Here is a 20,175-nt window from a genome sequence, read left to right as displayed (position 1 = left end):
AACTCTGCACACCTTTGCTGCCGTGTCTCAGTTCTGTGAGTTTCCCGTGTGGTCTGTGCTGCTGGCAGTCCTGCTGCACCTCACTGCCTGCTCCTGCCATCTCCTTTCATCGTGTCACCCTGTGCGTGGAGCTGGTCTAACAAGACAAAGGTTTTATCTCTGATTATGCTTTTACTGGAAACTTGTTCCAAACACCTACCGGATACTTAAGGAGGTGAGCCTTTCCCTCCTCTTCCTTGGTTATCTAAAATAAAACTGATTATTGACTAATTAAGAACCTTTGTTTTGTTCTCCTGTACACTTGCTTTTTGCTGAGTTTCCTTCTAACGCCAGCAGTGCTTCTTGGGCCTTTCTCTCCTGTCCCGCCTTGTTGTTTTGTTACCACCCACTCATTAGATCATGTCTGAAATTAGCTTGAGAGAACTACAGGGCAGGGTTGATTTCTTGTCTTTTTACTGAGGGCTTGGCACAGTTTTGAGTGGCTTTCAGACTGGGGGCAGGGTGAGGAGTGATAGCAGCAAAATAAGTCATTGTGCAGCTTGGGGAAACCAAGGCAGGAAGGCCAGGTAGCTGCAGAAGATGCTGGTTGAAGGTCTGTAGGAGGAACAGTAGGAGCTTATGTAGCACTAAAGCTTGTGCTTTGTGTAGATAATCCTCTGTTTCTTTAGCCATCTTCTGTGAAAAACAGTCATTTGGATAAAATTCTGAACTCTTCTGGGGAAAAAATAACATTTTCTAAATGCCTTGTATTTTACCATCAGCATTTTCGTTACACAGTGTTTTCTGTAGTAGCTTTGTGTTGTTTTTGTTTGTTTGCTTTGTTGTAGTTTTGTTTTCTTGACAACTAAATAATGATAAATGTATTGAGGCCATTAAAAAATTCAATTTCAGCAAGGTGAAAATGATGACCTATTAAAGTGATGTTTTTTCTGAGACACCACCTTGTGCCCCATCTCTGTGCTGGCTGGGGATAGTGGGTGTTCCCCTGTGGACTGAAATGATGCTGAGGGCTGAAGAGTGACTCACAGACCAAAAGCAGAGTCATGGGTATGTACAGAATTTGGGGCTCCCTGAGACTTGCAGTGGGCTTGGTGTGCTTTGGATCAGGTGCAGGCAGGATGTGGAATGCACCATCAGGTAAACTTTCTCTGTTGGAGATACTTTTGAAAGCTGTAAGGGGTAACTTCTCTTGCAGGCAAGACGTGCAAAGATGATATAGTAGAAAGCCATAACTGTGTCCAGGAATGAAACAGGTGTGGCTTTACCTTTATGGTAAAGTCTCTCAGTTCAGAGTAGATCCCCAGCCTATGTGAGTGTTCTTTGTCTATCTTGTATTTTGCCTCGTAGAATGTAATAAAAAACAAATCTTGTTATTTTGCACGTTCATGTAGTTCATATTGCTGCTTTCCACATGGGTACTACTCCAGGTTTATATATATATATTTTTTAATATAATGCCTTTCACCCAAAGATTCTCAAGCTGCTTTGGCCCAGTTCCCAGGTACAGCTTAGCAACATTTAGCATAAGACCAGTAAAAGGAAGTAACGGGGAATTTCTCACAGTTCTTGGCTGGCTGTCAATTCAAAGGCACCTACAGGTCAGAGCATCCCCAGGGCTCCTCCAGCCTCTGAGCCCCTGCTTGTTGTGGCTGTGACTGCCTGCTACACACAGCTCCTGCCTCAGGCCACCAGAAATCCTTCTGTTCTTTTCTCTGTTGTCTCCCAGCATGCATAAGAGATGATAATCTTTGTTGGGAAAACTCAGTGAGATTTGCAGGGTCTTAATCTGATGCTATTTGCAGTTTGATCACAAAGATGCATGGAGCTGAGGCACGTATTTTTGATTTTGTACCTCTCTGCGGATGCATAGATATGTGCAGTATTCTAATTTCTTTTTCTCATCTTCACGTTCACAGTAACTCAATTCTCCAGCTTGCTATACTTACTGTTTCAGTTTCTTTTCCAGTAGTCAGGATGGTTTTTGTTTGTTGTTGCTTTCTGTTATTGCTTCAAACTTTCTGAATGTTGTTTCTTCTCTGGAGGGATTGTTGGACTTTGAAATCAGCTCTCATATGGAGAGCCTCTGGAAGTTTGTTACAGCATGTTTTGCTGTTCAAAGCTTCTCCTCGGAGACATTTTGTCAGAGTTTTGCTTATCTACCACTATTGCAAAACGATCCACCATCTTATGCAATCAATTCACTTCTTCATAGCCTTCTCACTGGTCTTTAAAGCAAAATAGAAATTAAACTGTACCTGCTGTTATGCAGGTAGTGGTGATCTGTCTTTTACCTTTGGACCACAGGCAGTGTCAGCTGTGTTCACGTGGAAACCTTGCAGAGACACTTGGGAGCCCTCTGGACCATGATACTCTTTGGTGGATGCAGCTGGCAGCCCCGTGAGGGCCTGAGAATTGTGCTTTCTTTCCTGAAAGAGCCAAAGACAGGACAGTTCAGTCTGTTTTGTGGAGCTGTGTTTGTGCACTGTTGCTGCCCTGCTGGCAGCAGCTTTCTAGGAATGGCTGTGTGGCAAGGAGTGTAGCTGGAGGTTCACATCTCTCCTCAGTGTGGTTGCAACAGAACTGAAATGCAACCTTGCCCACCTTCCTGGCCTCTGTAATGTACAGCAAAGGCTTAAACTGTGGGTTTGGGGTGGGAGAGAGAGAGAGAGAGAGAGGAAACAATGCTGGCTGGACTCTTCCCCTTCACTAAAAGGCATCTTTTACTGCATGGAAGAGATGACATGACTTAATGAAACTCTCAGATGTTCCTTGAATTATTTTCCTGAGCATAGAGCTTTCTCTTTTGTGGTTAAAAATGACAGTTATAGTGCTGTATTTATGCACAGTCAATAAATCAGCAGAAAATGGGCTGCAGACAGGGCATGTATCTGTTGTCTATTTCTTATACTTCAGCTGAAAATGGAATTTTTGAATTCACTGAAGCCTGTAAAAAGAAATTCAAGTGCCATGAGAGGTTCACACAAAGTCTGAAGGCACACAGTAATGTGGGATTTGCACCTCAGCTTCAGTTACTGTCCTCTACTCTGCAAACCCACACTCTTCAAGTGTTGTAGAAAGCTGACTGACTTTCAAACTGACTTGTCTTTAGTGGAGGGATAACTGAAAGGAAAGTGGAGCAACTGGAGGGGGCAGAAGCCTTTAAGGGCTGAGTTACAGTTTATGGAAGCACGTAGCGTACTTACAAAATCAGAAAGGAAAAAAAAAGTGCTGCAGAGCAATGTCCTGGAACATACTCGTCTACTTTTTGTTGTTGTATTTGTTTTTGTATTTTTTTTCTTTCCAGAAGGGGCTGTGTGACGTAGTGGCAGAAGAAGCCTGTTCTCTTCCACTGTCTCAAGAATGGCAAACTGCTGAGTGGTGAGAGTATTTAGCCCTGATAGAGCACAAAATATCAAAGGTCTCGAATTTGCTCAGCTTCTGCCATCTCAGATACAATTCTCTATACCCCCACTCTGCCATACAGTTACCAGAGCTTTGGAAGGATAAAGTCATTATTTAGCACAAGTTTTTATTTTTAATCTTAGTAGAGATGGAGTGCACACAAATTCATATTGAAATCAAAGATTTCATATTTCCGAAAGGGACAATGTAGATTTATGGCTGGCTAAGTGCTGAACACTTCTAAAATCTCACTATGAATACTGAAACTTTTGTCTGATGTGCTACTACACAAATCCCTTGGCCCTGTGGCAGCTCCTGTTCTGGTTAATGAGGATTATACTTCCCAACTTCCCATGGATTCATTATTGTTTTTACAGTTACTGAACAGTTACCATTTTTGCTCTGGCTTGAAGCTTTTTAAATAAGTCATCAGGGCAGCTGTACTGCAAGACCAAGACAGGGAGCCGGATAAGTGGAAGGAGGTTTGAAGGATTTAGCTGTTGAACCAGATTTTAAATGGATATTTTCTGACTAAGGTATCAAGCACGTCTCAGATTCATATGGCCAAGTGGTGCCAAAGCTGATGTTCTTTGGTGTCCCAAGGAACAGGGCTAGAGTCTCACAGCTATGTTGCTTTTTCAGATAAGAAAGTAGGGGAGAAAAAAAAATAACAGATGAAGCAATACAAAAGGGTTAAGAAGTATTTGTTAAAGCTAAAACCTGTTAGATGCCACAGCTTAGATGTTATGCTGTGTTAGGACAAGAAACAGAAAAATAACTTATTGGCGCAGCAGGAAAATATGCAATTGATCTGTTTGATCATTCTTACAAAATAATGCTTCTTTTTACTGTTTGACAGAGTATCTACACAGGAGTGATTTCAAAATATTTAATTGTAGGGGAGCTTACTCTGCAGTAGCTGTTCTGGTTAATTTCCCCTTAGAGAAAATTTCCTTAATGATCAGAGCTAAAGAAATTAAAATGCGTGTAATTTCAATTGAAAATTAAGAATACTTTGAACTTTATAGATGTAACAAATGTCTGTCACCTTAGTTGCCAAGTAGTCAGCACTGAAAAAGGCAAATTCTGTAGAGTGGTAGTAGTATGGAACTACTTGCTCTTACTGCATTCATGCATGTTAGCAACGGTGGTGTCCATTATTTTCAGTAATAAAAATTAAAAACAAACAAACAAACAAACAAAAAAACCTCTTTAAGTAAATGACTTGTATAATGCCCAGAAAGTTGCTGGACTGTAGCTTTTGTGGTATCCAGCAGGAGCAAGCTCTGAAAGCCAGAATCCTCAAGAGAGGGACAGTATGTGAACCTTGCCTGCTGCTGCCCTTAGAAAGGTCACCCTCTGAAACTGGAAACAGTGTTTTGTCTTGACCTTTAAATATTACCTTTGAATGTGAGAGAACTGGCTTTCAAATTTCAGGCAGTCTGGGTTAAGAAAAAAAAAATCAACATGAAAATGTGAGGGTATGAACTTGTAATTGTTGAGCATTTGACGCAGCCTGGCTCGAGGACACTGTAGGACGTGAGGCCCCTGGATTGCCAGTTTGAATTGGCTGAGATCAGCTGGAATCAAAAGTTAGTCTCTGACTTCATCTGGTTGATGTGAGAGAAATGCATAGGTGGCCTCATCAAGTTCTCAGTGCAGGAACCTAACAGTATTAGCTGGCATCTCCTACCAATAGTTTACTTTCCATTCAGGCCTTAGCAAATCTATTCCTATCTAGGAGCTGTCTTTCCAGACTGACGTGCAGCAGTACAAAAAGTATGGTATCAGCATTTTTGCCTTATCTGTAGAGATTCAAATCCTGTTCCTGCAGTCTGGCTCCATTGATATGCACTAATACTTACATAAAATTATTTATCTGTTTATCCCTCCTGGCATTTCTGCTATGATTGCTAACATTCAGAAACTTTAAACACAGCTGCAGTCACAGATATGTAACTTACAGAGAGGGCCTAGATAATGGAATGGAGAGGCTCCAAGTTTGACAGTACTTGTTTTCAAAATAAGCTGCTTCTCAACTATTAATTAATCCACTTAAAGCACACTACAATTAAATACTTTGATAACGTGATGTGAAAAATATTTGCAGAAGCTTTTAAAACAACCCCCCACGAACCTCTTTCTGCAAACAGCGTGGAGATTTGGCACTCTCTTGTATCCTGATTGTTTCTGTGACCACAAGGAACAAATGCATCCCTGAATTACCTGGGTTTACATCTGATTATTTTGATCAACATGGGTAATGGTATCTTTACCAACCTTTGCATTTTGTAATGCTTTGTAATGGGGATTTTAGCGTTTACCTGCGGTGTTGTGAAATAACTATTGCCCAAGGAGCTTTGAGAAACAGAGCGAGAACTGTGCCTCTGCTTTTTATCTGAACGACGAGAGAGAAAAAATACGCAGAAAGAGCCTTTACATGTAAAAACAGTGGAAAATATTATTAGCTACTTAATTACTGCTAACTAAGATTCATGTTGACAGCACTGCTTTTGTGATTCTTGGATCCAATCCTGGAAGCAAACGAGTAACCGCCAGCAGACAGGCACCGAATGCTGCCCGATGCGCTGCCCATCGCTGGCACTGGGGCTGTGACGGCAGGGCCAGGCTGAGCGGCCTGAGCTGAGGCCTGGTGGTTTTGAATTCCCCCACCTGAGAGGGGAGCAGTGTGGTGTGGGGATGGCGGCGTGTTGGCTGCGGAAGTTTGGCTGCAGTTTGCCCTGCCTTCAGCTGGGTGCCCCACTGGCACGGGGTGGGGTGGGGTGTGGGAGCCCCACGTCCCGCTTTGGAACTCCAGAAGACAACTGTTGCCTGGCCAGAAACCAGCAAATGGAAAAGCTGAGGATTTAGTGCTTAAGTGAAACCTCCAGCGGCCGGGAGCACAGCGGTTATATCACAGGTGATTAGCCCCACTGCTCCACTCCGTGCTCCACGCCTACTCGGGCAGCCAGGGTAGGCCGCGGCGGGCAGGCGTGGGGCGGCGGCGGCGGCGGCTCGGCCCGGGGGAGCGACGTGCGGAGTGAGTGCCGCGGGCCGGAGCCGAGAGCGGGCCGCGAGGCGCCCAGTCGCTGCCCGGAGGTTCCCCCCGCCGCCGGGCCAGGCCGGGCGGGGCAGCCCCTGGGGCGAAGGGCGGGGAACCCCGCAGAGGGGCGGGGCGGGCTGACAGGTGTGCGCGCGCGCAGGGTTCCTCTGGCACCTCCCTCCTCAACCCGCCTCCCTCCTCATGAATATGCAAATATGGGTATAATTCGCAGCCAATGGCGTGCGCGCTGGTCACATGGTGCTGGTGGAACCTCAGGGAAGAGAAGTTGAGTCTCGGCGAACACAGCAGCTCAGTAACGCGCCGCAGCCGGAGCGAGCGGAGCCGGGGCGGGCGGACAGGCGGCGACCGGGGGCGGTGAGCCGCTGCCCGCTCCCTCCTCCCCGCAGGGTGCCCGGCGGGCCGGCGCTCTGCCTGGACCATGCCGATCCTCCTCTTCCTCATAGACACGTCCGCCTCCATGAACCAGCGGGCGTATCTAGGCACCAGCTACCTGGACATTGCCAAGGGCGCCGTGGAGATCTTCATGAAGGTGAGTGCGGGGCCGGGCGCCGCCGCCCTCGTCCGCCCCGTCCGCCCGCTCACGCCGTTTCTCTCCGCTCTCTCCGCAGCTGCGGGCCCGGGACCCGGCCAGCCGCGGCGACAGGTACATGCTGGTTACCTTCGACGAGCCGCCCTACTGCATCAAGGTAACCGAGCCCCCTCCCCGCCGCCCTGCGCCGCCGTCCCGGCCCCGCCGCGGAGCCGCCCGTCGCGCGGAGGCGGCGCGGCGCGGCCCCGGCCGACCCGGCGGCGGCGGCAGCGGCCGGTGAAGATGGCGGACATTTTGCTTTTGTATGGAGGAGAGAGGCTGAGGGCGCTGCTGAGATGGAGGAGGGGGGGGGAGGAGACGTACGCGGCGCGATTCACCGCCCCGCCGCGCTCCGCCTCTCTGGCCGTTGCCCGCCCGCCCGCCCTCCGTAAGGCGGTGGCTCCCGCGGGGCCGCGCCGCACGGCGCCGCCGCGCAGCCCCGAGCGCGGCACGAGGGCGGCCCCGGCAGCGGCCTCGGTCAGCGCGGGGCCGCGCACGGCGGTGCTGCCTCCTCCCGTCTGGCTGCGGCCGCGGGGATGGAGCGAAAGGGGCCGCGTGCCGGGCCTGCCGCGCGGCGGGCTGCGCTGCGCTGCCGGCTGCGCCACGAGGTCGCGGCCGGAGGGAAAGCGGCGGTGAGACCGTTCGGTGGCGCGGCCTCGGCGTCGCGGATGAAAGCGTCAAACTCGCATCTCGAGCGCTCAAAGCGTGCTGCGGAGAACGTCTGTGCTGTGGCGGGGTTAGAATTCTCCTACGCCAACCCCCCGTCAGGGCCGTGGTTACCACAAACAGAGCGGCAGGCACGCAGGAATTGCCGCAAAGGCCGGAGAAAGCCCTGTGCAAACTCGCAGTGGGCTCCTGCCTGCTTCCCCAGCTGGAACTTCCCAAGGAAAAGTTGTGGAAAAAAAGCAGTATTTGATGATTGTGCCCTTGTCCTTTAATGAAGGAACTTATCTCACAATTCCTTCCATCAGCGGTGTATTTACACTGCTAACTTCGCCAGGAAACGGAAAGCTTTTATTGTGGTTCATTTATTATGTTATTTTTACATCTTTGCCCTACATTACTTTTACATCTTGCCCTTTTTTTAGAAGAGGGAACAGAAGTAATCATATTTCTGTGACTGGGAACCATTAGTTTTCTGCTGCAAAAACTTCAGATTTGCCACCACACCTTGGCCTGGCCTGAAAAGTGGCTTTGTATCTTTTTAATCTCTTTAAAAGACATAAGGCACACACGTCTTTTTCCTGATCCGTTTGTGAATGGATGCAAACATCGAGTGGGCACAAACACCAAGTGTCATACAGACCCAGGGAGCTGAATTTCCTGAGTAAAGGTTCTGTCCTAGTTTTGTGTCAAGTGCTTTAAAGGAAGATCTTAAGATTGGGGGAGATACCTTTCCACAGATGGTTATTTATTAAAAGTGACCCTTCTGGTTGGAGAGCTGTGTGATAATGTGGCAGGTTGTTATCACATGCAATGGTCAGATCTGATGGAGAAAATCCTTTTGCTTAAAATAATGCACTAATGAACGTCTGTGTGCTCAGTTCTAGTAATAATGACTGAAACAAACAGGACTGTGTGATACCTGTTGTCCAGTAAGATAATATTTGCAATACAGTAAATAGCTGAGGGGAAAAAAAAAGACACCTTTCAGTTCTTATGCAAATGCCTGACTTTTTTAGATTGTTTCCTTTTAGTATGCTGTCTTTCAGATTGGACCCTAACCTTAAAGCATCATTCTCTGAATGGGCTGCCAATCCAATAAATCAATGCTTACCATAGTTAATAGATTGCTTTCTCCTTTCGTTACATCACCACATCACAGCACCCCAGAAATTGCTATGGTTTGGCTGCCGTTCTGTCTCTCATTCAGCAGAGAGATCTTTACAGCAACACCACCGTGCTGCTCCCAGCTGAAGGCACTTTCTCAGGTCCTTTACCTGTATTTGTGGTGCCCCTCTGTAGTTCTAACAAGTTATTTGAGAAAAACTTCAGTCTGGCCCAGGTTCTGTATGTTGGGGCATCCTAAAAAGCACTTCTAAAAGAAGTAAAGCTTAGTTTCTTTCCTAAAGCTGCTGTAGATGGCGTTTCATTAGCTCTGTTGATTTAGAAGAAGGAAAAACAGAGTTGGCAAGTGAATGTATTTTGCAGGTCTGCTTTCCAAGTACGTGCAGTGGCGGCTGGTTCTGTTCAGTGACCGCTTTATCCTCTTTTTTTCTTTATGTAATTTGATTAGTGTGCATCATAATCTCACAGATAGTTCTTAAGTTTAGCAGTAAAACAACCGAAGGAAATAATCCTGTGGGTTAAATGAGATGAACTGGTTTTGTATAGCTCAGAACTTGTTTACCTGCAGCCTTTGAATATATTAAAACAGCAGTGCTGGTTCATTTTTGGTGGGAAAGCACATCAGGAGAGAGCATCGTGCACGTGGTGGCATTTTGCCTAAACGGAAGGCTTCTGCTACAGCACAAATGGTGTGCTAAAATTTGTGCAGTGAGGTGATGTGTCTGGAACTATCCTCAGCGTGGAAGGTCTGAAGTGCTTTGAGATGTGACAGCGGGAGCGGTTGTGAGAGGAGCCACAGGGCTGCTGTGAGCCCTCCAGTCAGTTCTCTGACATGAGATTGCTCAGTGAGTGGAGTGGCCCTGCGAAGCTTTGGGGTGGCACGTGTCTGAAGGGACAGGTGTCCCAGGAAGGCAGGGGCAGTGAGGTGGAGGGGAAGGGAATCTCTTAAGCACCTTTCACTCGGCAAATGCCTTTGGAGCTGCTTTGCTCTCGCTTGCTGCGTAGCCCCTGGAAGTGCTCAAGGCTGGGCTGGATGGGGCCCCAGGCATCTCGACCTGGTGGGGGGCAGCCAGCTCGTGTGGGGCTTGCAACTGGGCCACCTTTAAGGTGCGTTCTGAACCATCACATTCCACCATGCTGTGATCTGTGGTTGATTCTGTGATCGCGTGTAGGCAGTGATTTATGCTGCGGTCATTTGCAAGTGCTACTGCACTATCAAAATTCCCTGCAATTAAAGGCAACTTTGTAATATTATAAAAGCATGCTGTGCATATGCAATGTGTAAACCTGTGCGTATCCAAAGATCTGGTCCTATGCGAGTCATCAGGATGGCTGTCTGTAACTTCTGTTGATCAGTGGGTCACTCTAGAAGGGAAAGGGTATGTTACTTGAAGTAAGAATTGCAGCCTTGTGTTTATGCTATAGGTAAGAGACTTTCTAGATGGAAATTTGTAAGTAGGATACTGTCACCATGTGTCTGCCTCAGTCTAGTGGTGTGTTTGTGGCACTGCACTCGGGTTGTCTGTTCTCATGTTGAGTGTTGAGCACACTTGGGGAGCAAATGGTATCTACAGTATAACTTCTTCATATCCAGTAGCACGTGGCAGGTGTCCGTTACGACCAAAACACTGGTGCTTTATTTTAGGTATTGAAGGAATGTACACGCTTCTGTTTCTAGTTTTATCGGGTGAGAAAAGTGGATTTAAAAACAGTGTTGCTGTCTGGGACGGTGTTTGACATCCTTGGCCTTCTGACTAAGATAAATGTGTTATATGATTCTTTGAATATAGCACAGCCTTGTTTTGAAACTTGTATTAATGGCTTGTTGGAAGTAGAAGCTTGTTCCTTCCTATCTATGCTTTAACCTGACACTAGTGCTCGTTCAGGATGTGCCAACCTCACCTCCTGAGCAAAAAATGGTTGATAATGGAATACCAGGTAGGGGAGGGAGGAAAAACAGCCCAAGTATAATACTTACAATTCTGATTTCCTAAAATCCCACAGTCTGCAGTTCAGAGACTGCAGATGTGTCAATAATGGACTTCTGTGACTTTTTCTGCTTTGTTTTGCTCTGTTGCTTTTCATTAAAACTTCATTTCCACAAGTTTTTTTGTTTTTTTTTTTTTCTCTCTAAAGCACACATAATGATTTAAATGGACAAGATATTAGGGCGGTTTCTTTGGCTTTTCCTGATTTAATGATATTAGCAGTGTGGGAAGAGATGGGAAAAGTCCTCTCACCTGCCCTTGTTCCACCAAACTTTCGCTGTTTTCCAGCCATGCAGAAAAGAGGGAAGGAGTTTTAAAGCAAGATATCCCAAAATTTCTCTGTAAATGGGTCATGTAGATCTTAAATCTCTACCTAAAGAGTTTTGAAAAGGGAAACAAGATTTAGCTCTTTGTTTTCCCAGTGCTGATTTTGTTAAAACTCCCATCCTGCTGTTTGTGGTCTGCTCACGCAGTTGCGAATGCTGCTCCAGTCCCAGAAACAAACAGTGCTGGTCTTATGCTGGTCTTATGGTCTTCTCAACTGCAGTGCCCTGTTCCCTAGTGACTGCTATCTTGGGCTCCTGGTATTGATACGGCCTTTCCTCAGTGCTTGAGGAATATTATTTATGACAGAGTCATAGAATTACAGCTTTTGTGTTAGGTTATTGCGTGACTTTGTAATACGACCTTCTGAGCGATTGGGTAACAAGTCAGGGGGCTGGGAGAACTTAAGTTGCATTTACTCTGCTGCGTCTGAAATTATATGTGTTTGCACTGTGTGAGAATTCAGGAGTCAGTTGGGACTGTGCTATAAATAGGCTCCCAGAATCTGGGCCCAGGACTGCGTTCTGTGCTTGTCTGAGACCTGGCTCAACATTCCTGACAGCGTATGGCTGCTCTTTGAAAACCTCCTGTTAGACATGCCTCTTCTTAATAGTTTTAGGTCAGGCTGTTGTTGATCAGTGGTCCCCTGTGACTCGGAAGAGCTGATCGGTTTTCTATACAGAAAGTGTGACTTTTTGCAACTGCAAGTACTGAGTGATCTGACTTGTCTGGAAAAGGAAATGTGAACAACTGGGAGTGCAGCTGGAGGCTTACCAACAGGCAGAGTGCTTTGGTGCAAAGCAGATTAGCAGCTGGAGGAACACAGGGAAGCTGCTTGTCAGATAGGTGCAAGAGAGGGAAGGAAGGCTGAGGTGGGTGGGAGAGGCCTATCTTTCTCTCCATGTATGCTGTATGCTTAGTGAACTGCTAGCCAAGAGTTTTGGGAGGAGAAAAAAACATTGCAGGATCTAGATTGGAATTGAATGACATACAGGTAGGCTACATGGTGTGCTATTGACAACTGCTTCAGGAGTCTGTGTTCTGTGCTTATTTACTAGAGAGAGATAACCATTATTTTACTTACTAGCAATTCCTCCTGTGTGTTTTGAGTCATTCATAGCAAGGTTTAATCTGTCTCAGTGCTAGCATATTCCACTGCCTGTGACATACTGAGCAGAGCCAGCCTTGCTATGCAGCTTCTGATGTGCTTGGTTTGGTTTTTGCCATGGAATTTGCCTGTTCTTACAGGTCTGGCTTTCAGAGAGAATGACTGGCAGCTTCAAACCAACGATCGCCCTTGCTCTGTTTTAAGCACAATTAATTTAAGAAGAGGAGCAAACAAAAGTCAGTTATTTAAGGAGCACTTGGGCAAATCCCAGTTGTCTGGTTGTTTTGAGGACGAAACAAAATCCACTTAATACTGTTTGAGAATCCCCCACCAACAGTTCCTACCTCACTTTTCTGTCTCACTGCCTTATCACTTAAATCTTTCAGCGAAGGAAGTGTGCACTGCATGCACAGAGGCCCAGTTTTTGCTTTTAATTAACCAAATTGAACAAGCAAAGCTGAAGGTGATAAAAGCAGTAGCTCTGCATTTTAAGAACTGCTGTGCATGTCTGCCTACAAAAATTAAAATAATTTGATTGAACACAACTGGTAAGTTGGCCTCACACAGTGAGGTGTTGTAGCTCCCCTTAGCTTACAGAGGTACCAAGTGGGTTCCAGCAGAGAGCAACTTTTAAAAAACACATTCCCTTTCTTGAGAAGCGTCATATTGAGTAGAGTGAAGCTCAGATGTGCTATTAAACATGCATAAACATGCTGGTTTTCCTTCTCCCTATATGGAGTGACTGCTCCTTGCTATCTGCCTTCTATTTGTGACTTGCAGGCAACGTGCTCATACAGGAACCCGTATGACAAGGAGAAGGACTGAACTAAGGAGCTTTCTGCCTAGCAATGTACCTTTTCCTTTCTTAAAAGCAGTAATATTCAGAGTGGTTCTTCTAAAAGAAAGAAAGAGTTTGCTAGACACTGAAATGAAGGTCCCTTGTTAAAAAAACGAAGGTAATGTGAGATGATCGTGCTTTGGAAGACAGTGAATTTAAGTAGAAGAAATCTTTTCTGGATGGATGTGATAGGCAAAGCTCTGCTTGGCTGCTACTTAGTTTTGGAACTTAGTTATGTACCAAAACAAGCTACCAATCCTTATGAGAAAGGAGAATCTGTGTTGCTGTGTTAATTCTGAATGGAAACGTTTTGAGCCGTTCTGTTTTAACAGGAGTTTGTAAAATAAGACTTGTCATCCGAAGTGGGATTCTGCTCCATGCTGTTGGTGAGATGTCAAAGGATTGGAATGGAAACCAGTAGCTGTTGTTCATAGCCAGAGTAGTAATTTATTTTTTCATCTTTTTATTTGGTTCTTTATTTGATCTTGGACACGTTCAAAGATGTAAGCCCTTAAGACTACAGGATAAACTAGACAAAAGTAGATATGTTTGCACTAAGAAGCTTAACTCATCCTCAGTTGCTTTTATTTTAAAAATAGAAGCTTAAAATGTGTAATCAAACAGTTAAATTGGATCTCCCAGTCTCTCTCCTACTTGAGATCTTCTGCAAGTAGGAAGGTCATGATATACTGATTCTGTCCTGTGTAATCTTCATTGGTTGCCTGCTCCTTGTTGGTGCTGCTTTCTGCTTCTGCATGTGTGCCTTTTCATTTTCTGGTTGTGTTTCTGTATGAAGGGCTGGGCCTCGCAGCCTGGCTTGGTGGTGGAGCTAAGAATAGGCAGAACAGAGTTCTGTGATATCTCGAAAATGAGTATTTATTTTTAACCTTCATGAAAAGCTAATAGTGCTAAATGCTGATTGTCACACAGTGAAGCAATGGAAAAAGGTAATTAAGGCTGCTGACACTGGGGCAAGTGTTCGTCCTTGCGTGGTTCTTTGGGCAGGCTTGCCAGGAGGAAGCAGTGACTTGCTGCAGTGGTGCAGGAGTGATGTTCTGAGCCTATTATGGGTAAGACAGATCTTAATGCTATCTCCCGTGGCGTTTTCATACTCCAGATAGTTGCAGTCAAATGGGGGGAAAAAGCTATTTCTGTACTGTGTGAGTTGGAAGGCAGCTTGTGGCCTTCTGGAAGATGGGTGCTTTCGGAGGGGACGGCGGTGCCCTCAGGGCCCTCTGAGAAGATTCTGGATGCCTCCATCCTTCAGTGGTTCTCCTCTTCCTGTATTTTGAATGCTCGTAGGCCTGGCTTTGTTTAATGGCATAAACTACAAAACAAACAAGACAAAGGAAAAGCAAAACAAAACAACCAAACAGGGGAGGAGTTTGTTGTTTTTGTGAATTGTAAATGCAGACTGTTAAAGAAATTCACTCCTGATTTAGCCTTGGAAGCTTTTCTTCCTTCATAAACCATGTTCTTGCAGTGTACTGCTTAATATGCGATTCTTGTGCCTTTACCAACAACAACAGCAAAATGTAATGTGAGTAATTAAAAGTAATCTTTGCATTTTTCTTGTTAATTGAAGAATAATTTTAGAAAACAATTGTACAGTAATCCATTGTAAGTGTAAGCAGCGTGTTTTTCTAGGGTAAAGGTTTTAGTAAAGTGCCAAGGAAAAACATGGTTGTGGATGCTTCATCCCTGGAGGCATTCAAGGCCAGGCTGGATGTGGCTCTGGGCAGCCTGTTCTGCTGGTTGGTGACCCTGCACGTATCAGGGGGTCGAAGCTAGATGAGCATTGTGGTCCTTTTCAACGCAGGCCAGTCTATGATTATTATTTTTTTAACCAAAGGGCCAGTCTCATGTTTTACCTGGTCACCGTGTTTCTTTTCGTGGGCTCCTATAAGGACTCTGCAGGAAAGCAGCATAGGGAATGTTAAAGATTATTATGGACTACTGAGTCAACTCTGCAGAACTCTGCCATCTTGCTTTTTAAAGTTGAAGACAGTTGTTGCTTCAGCCTTGTTTTCTGGGAAGAGTTATGCCAGGCACCCTGGCGGCGCATGCTGGGGCTGTGGGCTTGCTGGGCTGGGCTGGGCTGGCAGCGCCCTGAGCAGCAATTTCTGGTGTGAGTGGGGGAAATGCATTGATGAGATGACTTCTGCATTGATTGCTTTGTTTGTTGAGATTCAGAGCAAGCTTGCAAGACATGTAACGTTTTGGTGAGCCGCACTGGTTTGGCGATGTGCTTTTGGAAGGATTGGGAAGAATGTGAGTATTTTCAGCATGAATGTGGATCATGCTGTGTCATTTCAGCTCTGTGCTGTAAAGCTAGAGGATCGTGAGCAATTCTTCCAGTCCCAGCAATGTGTCATGAAGAATCCCTTGTGATGATAGCGCACGCTCTGTAACCTCTTAGCTATTGTCTTTTTTCCTTGTGAATTTTCCAACAGTGCTGGCAGCAGGAAGAGGCCAGGAGGACAGAGCCGGGGTGGCTGGTGCTGAAAGCAAGTTTGATGGTCTGGAAGAGCAGTGAGCACTAGGAATCAGTGTGAAGTTTTGTTCAGAACAGCCATTTTTCAGTTGTTCTGCTCTTCCCAGTGTTTTTCAGATTTATTTTTAATGATATTTCTAAAATGGTCCAACAGCAGCACATAGCATCTTATATCTGTAATAGGCTCATGTCCGATCTTCACCCTGAAACTCTGCTCCATTTTCTGCTTCCTATGAAAACCTAAAGCTGAGCTCCCATGGCTCGCTAACCAATATGTACGTGTCCTTTTGTCATTATCCTGCAGTCCTAGTTTGCTTCAGAGGACTTGGGTAGCAGCTGTTTGTGTGTTTTAAACCCTTACCTAAGGCAAGGGGAGACTGGAAGAATGGGGAATGGAAACTAGTAAAACAAGTTATTTATTGTGTGCTGGGGAGTATAACACAGCAGTAGCAGATGCGCACAGCTGGCTTGGTCCCATCAACCCTGGATTCTCTTCCCACAGCAGCCCGGCACAATCTGCTGGTCTACAGCAGTGTCCAAGACCAGGGCAGCTCGAATGCACACTGGTTCCTTGCACTCAATGACACCCCCTGCCCAGTTGGTTTCAGTCCTGTGTGCTGTGATCACTCGGTGCTGGAGGTATTCTGATCTCATGCCTAAGAGATGGGGTGATGCTGTTCTGTGCCAAGAACAAAAAAGAATGTTGGTTTTACAGGTTTCTTTACTGAAGGCTGTGTGATGCTGTACAGTGACAGGATGCTGTGCTGCATGCAGGTACTGGGAACCAGAGAAGAGTTAACCTGCAAATAAGGAACAGGCAGAACCTGTGAGCTCTGTTGCCTCAAAGATGAGAGTCCTAAGTATGTGGAGAAGAGTTTTATGTCTGTGAGTGTGTGTTGGAGCCAGCCCTTCTGCTACCTCATTGGTGCAGGGCAAACAACTGGTGCAAATGAAGTTGGTGGGTGATGTACGTTGGGTGGTGTTGGTTTATTTTAGAGATGTTAAACGTTGAAGTGGTACAGAGTGTTTCCTAGCATAATTAGTACCTCTCATCTGCTGTGCAGGTAGATGTCTGAACATCAGATAAAAGCCAGTGGGAGCAGTGTGGGCGTTCTGTAGCTCTGCAGAAAGGAGGCGGATGGATGGTATTCCCCCTCCTGCCCCCATCAGCAAGATCTGTCATAGTGAAACTGGGGTGTCCAATTCTCAGTATTCATGCTTTGAAAACGAAGACTGTTTTCACTACAGTTCCTGTCCCTGAGTTACTGAAGCTGGGGTGGGATAGACAAGATTACCTGGGAGGGTGTTCCTTTCTGCAGAGGATGTGGAGCCATGTGGGGCTGTGTTTGAAGAGGTGACAAGTGAGAAGCAACCTCTGACATCGTAGGGAGTCGAAAAGAGTTAGTTCTTTTCCCTAGGGCAGAAATATCTACCTGATTCTTACACATACGTGGACAAATTTGAGTGGTGAGCGCACAAAGTTATCAGTAAACAGAACTTAAGCTTTGGGAGGCAAAATATACATCTGCTTTCCACTTTGTTCTTGTGATACTTTGCAATTCCATACAGAGTTGCCTTTAGTTCTCAGCAGTACCTTATTTGATGTCACTGCCACCCCCCGTGCTGTGTGTGAAATGTGAGTGCTTGCATTAAAGATGTTGTGGTATCTAAAATCAGATTAAGGCAGCATGGCTGGGTTGCAGTACACACATGTTGCATGTTCAGAACTTTGTCATGTGTGACCTGTGTTTTGATATTGCTTTCTTGTGTGATAAATGTAGTGGCTTTTTTGTTCTGCTTGCTTTTTACTAAAGCATTTATAGGATGTCATTTCCAGCCTCTTGCAATCGAAATGTTTTTCTCTTGCTTCCCCTTTGTCTTGAGGGTCTCTTTAAATTACTGATCCTGAATCAAATTTCCTTTTGCTGCCCAGTTCTATTGCTTTTGCTGTTCAGCTCGTCTTGGTTTTGGTTGAGGTAAATAAAAGCTTATTCTTGCTAGGTTTTTGGCCTTGACATTTGCCTGAATTGTAGGCAGTGTAGGGCTGCCTGCTGACAGGAGGAGCTTTTTGACCTCAGCTGCTTTGCAAAGCTGCTGGGATGTTCCCTAAGCCGTATGGTGAAACAGAGCAGGGTGTAAATTTGTCTCCAAACTGAGCCACCACAGAGCTATAGCTGCTTGTCAGGTATGCTGCTTTTTTTGATTTGCTTACAGAGGGTGGCACAGTGCAGCTAACAGTGACAGCACTCCGGACCTCAGGGCTGCATAGGATGGAGTCCAGAATTTGCACTTGAAAATGCAGTCATTTGGTCTCCTACCTCGACAGTTGGCACAAGCAAGCAGATTTTTGCTTACAGTACTGCTGCTGCGTTTCCTTTTTTTCTTTTTTTTTATCCAGCTGTCTTTGAAAAGTTGTTTGGTGTGCACAGGAAGGCTAAAATGACCTTGTGTAAACCACCAAAGGACAGCATAGAAGTGTAGTGTCAAGGTGATGACTGCTCAGACTGCTATGAATTTTATGCCCAACATTTATTAAGTAGGGATGGAATATTGAAGGTAGTGGGAGTTTGTTTAGAATTGCTTCGTGTACAGCTAAAATAACTGATGTTTAGTTCTGACTTAAAGCTTACTGACCTGTAGAGGACATGTAGTTCTTGTAGATTTGTTTGTGTTTGGTCCTCTTAACATTTGGATGTCTGACGGCTGTTGTTTCTCTTTGTTTTTAATTGGTCCTTACCATTTCAGCAATAGTGCTCCATAACACAGTGCTTTTCTTTTTCCCTCAAAGTGGCATTACTGGGCGTATTTTGAGTTTAGGGAGGATTATTATTTAATCACTTTAAAGTGCTTTGTTGAACTCGTAATGCGTGTGCTCCATGTTATAAACTTGACTCTTCATTTTGCCGTGAGAATGATTCTGCTGCATAAATGGAGAGGAGAAAATACAGCTTCTTGGCCTCGAGCTTCTGTCCTCAGAGTCTGTGTTTAATTATATACATTGAGCAGACTATTTCTTGCAAATCCATTGAATGGAAGACCTTCTTGTCATTAAATTTGGTCTTTCTAATTAAACAGATCACAACAAAACCAAAACGAAGCATATCCTTATTTTGAGGTTAAATTGGAGAATGTAGCATGTTAACTAATCTTTATTTAAAACTAGGTGTGAAATTAGGAAATGTTGGATTTGCTGCCCTTGAACCTGGCTTTTCCCATGAGGCACAACTCATTGTGTAGCTGCTGTTACCAGACAGGATCATTGAGGGATTCACTCACAGTTTTTTGTGGTTGCTCACTTCCAGCAGTTTCCTCCCAGCTTTTGGGTGGAGAAGCACTCCCTGTTGGTAGAGAGCTCGTTCTGAACAACAGAGCAAGTGATTTGAAGCATTGGAATGGCTGGTTAGGGTGTAACGTGTGTTCTGATGGCTCACATAACATTTCTGGTGTGATGCGTGTAGATGCAGCATGCGGTGCTGTGCTGCAGCATTTTTAGGAGGTGGCTCTGAGGATGCCTCATACAGAACAGCTCTGGAAGTTTGGAATCCTCTGTGCTCTTTGAGCTGAGCTACTCAAAGCATTCACCTTCACATCCTTGCCATGAGAGCCCTTTGGGCAGGGAGAGCTGCAGGTGAGCAGACCCAGACCGTGGCATCTCTGGGAGTTTTCCTGATGCTTGAGTTCCTGCAGTTTGTTAGTTGTGCATTTTTGTTAATTTATTAGTTTTGCTTATGTTACTTTGTTGTTCTGAAGGGAAGAAGATCTAGCACAGGCCTGAGAATTCAGCTGAGACAGCGATCTTCTCATCTCCTCCCTTTTTATTCTGTTCTTAAATTGGTTTATGACTCCTAGCTTGTTGTCTTTTTGCCATCTACCCAATCCATAGCATGTTCTAGAAATTAGCAATGGGATGTAACTGTTCAAAAAAAACAGGAAAATCCTGTCCTTTTAGGCTCTTGCACAACGTGGAGTAGAGAGCAGTGGTTCCTGCTGAGCCTGGTGCACCAGGGAGGAGATAACCTGGGAGCAGCAGCAGCGGGGCAGCAGCAGTCCTTGTAGGAGTCTTTTCTTGTACTCTTGATTTCTTGGAGGAAGAAAGAAAAGAAGCTGGCAGTATCACATTGTATATTTCCATATGTTTTACATCAGGTTCTGCAGCCGTGGGTTAGGTGAATGTAGCATGTAAGTGATGCATCATGTTGATTAATGAGGAATGCAGTCTTTTTTTTGCTTTTTTTTCTTTTTGTTTTTGTTAGGAAGGGGGATTAATGACAACTCGCAGTTGATTCAAGCTTGTTGCAAAACCAAGACTTAAAAAACTTTTCTTTGTTGTTTTATCTCACAGGCTGGATGGAAAGAAAATCATGCAACGTTTATGAATGAACTGAAAAATCTGCAGGCGTCAGGACTGACAACCCTTGGTCAGGCACTCAGATCATCTTTTGACTTGTTAAATCTCAATAGATTAGTGTCTGGAATAGACAACTATGGACAGGTAACTAATCTGTCTCTAGTCTTCCTTTTTCTCTGTGTGCTTCTAAATTATGGTAGGGAGGGGTTTTGATGGTTTAAGTATATCTTTGTGGGGTTTTTTTCCCTATTTT

The 20,175-nt window shown here is 45.3% G+C and overlaps 1 protein-coding gene across 8 annotated transcripts in view; it reads left to right on the top strand.

Moving 5' to 3' along the window:
• Positions 1–20,175, top strand: part of LOC128076032 (integrator complex subunit 6-like) — a 49,821-nt gene that overhangs the window by 10,111 nt on the left and 19,535 nt on the right. For 4 of the 8 annotated variants that reach the window (XR_008204223.1, XR_008204222.1, XM_052673306.1 and 1 more), the window contains exons 1-3: positions 6,603–6,995; positions 7,075–7,152; positions 19,917–20,066. Coding sequence is in view for 6 of the 8 variants with exons in the window: in XM_052673306.1 (XP_052529266.1) it covers positions 6,885–6,995; positions 7,075–7,152; positions 19,917–20,066 (339 nt within the window). In the remaining 2 variants the exon portion in view is untranslated. Of the gene's footprint in view, positions 1–3,304; positions 6,323–6,590; positions 6,996–7,074; positions 7,153–19,916; positions 20,067–20,175 lie in introns of those variants that run through there. The other 4 variants (XM_052673309.1, XM_052673308.1, XM_052673305.1 and 1 more) reach the window with 3 other exon arrangements.

Source organism: Tympanuchus pallidicinctus, unplaced genomic scaffold (genome assembly GCF_026119805.1).
Source record: "Tympanuchus pallidicinctus isolate F22 unplaced genomic scaffold, pur_lepc_1.0 scaffold13, whole genome shotgun sequence".
Taxonomy (NCBI): Eukaryota; Metazoa; Chordata; class Aves; order Galliformes; family Phasianidae; genus Tympanuchus; species Tympanuchus pallidicinctus.
The sequence above is the reverse complement of the archived record's forward strand: the minus strand, read 5'-3'. Positions and strand labels throughout refer to the sequence as shown.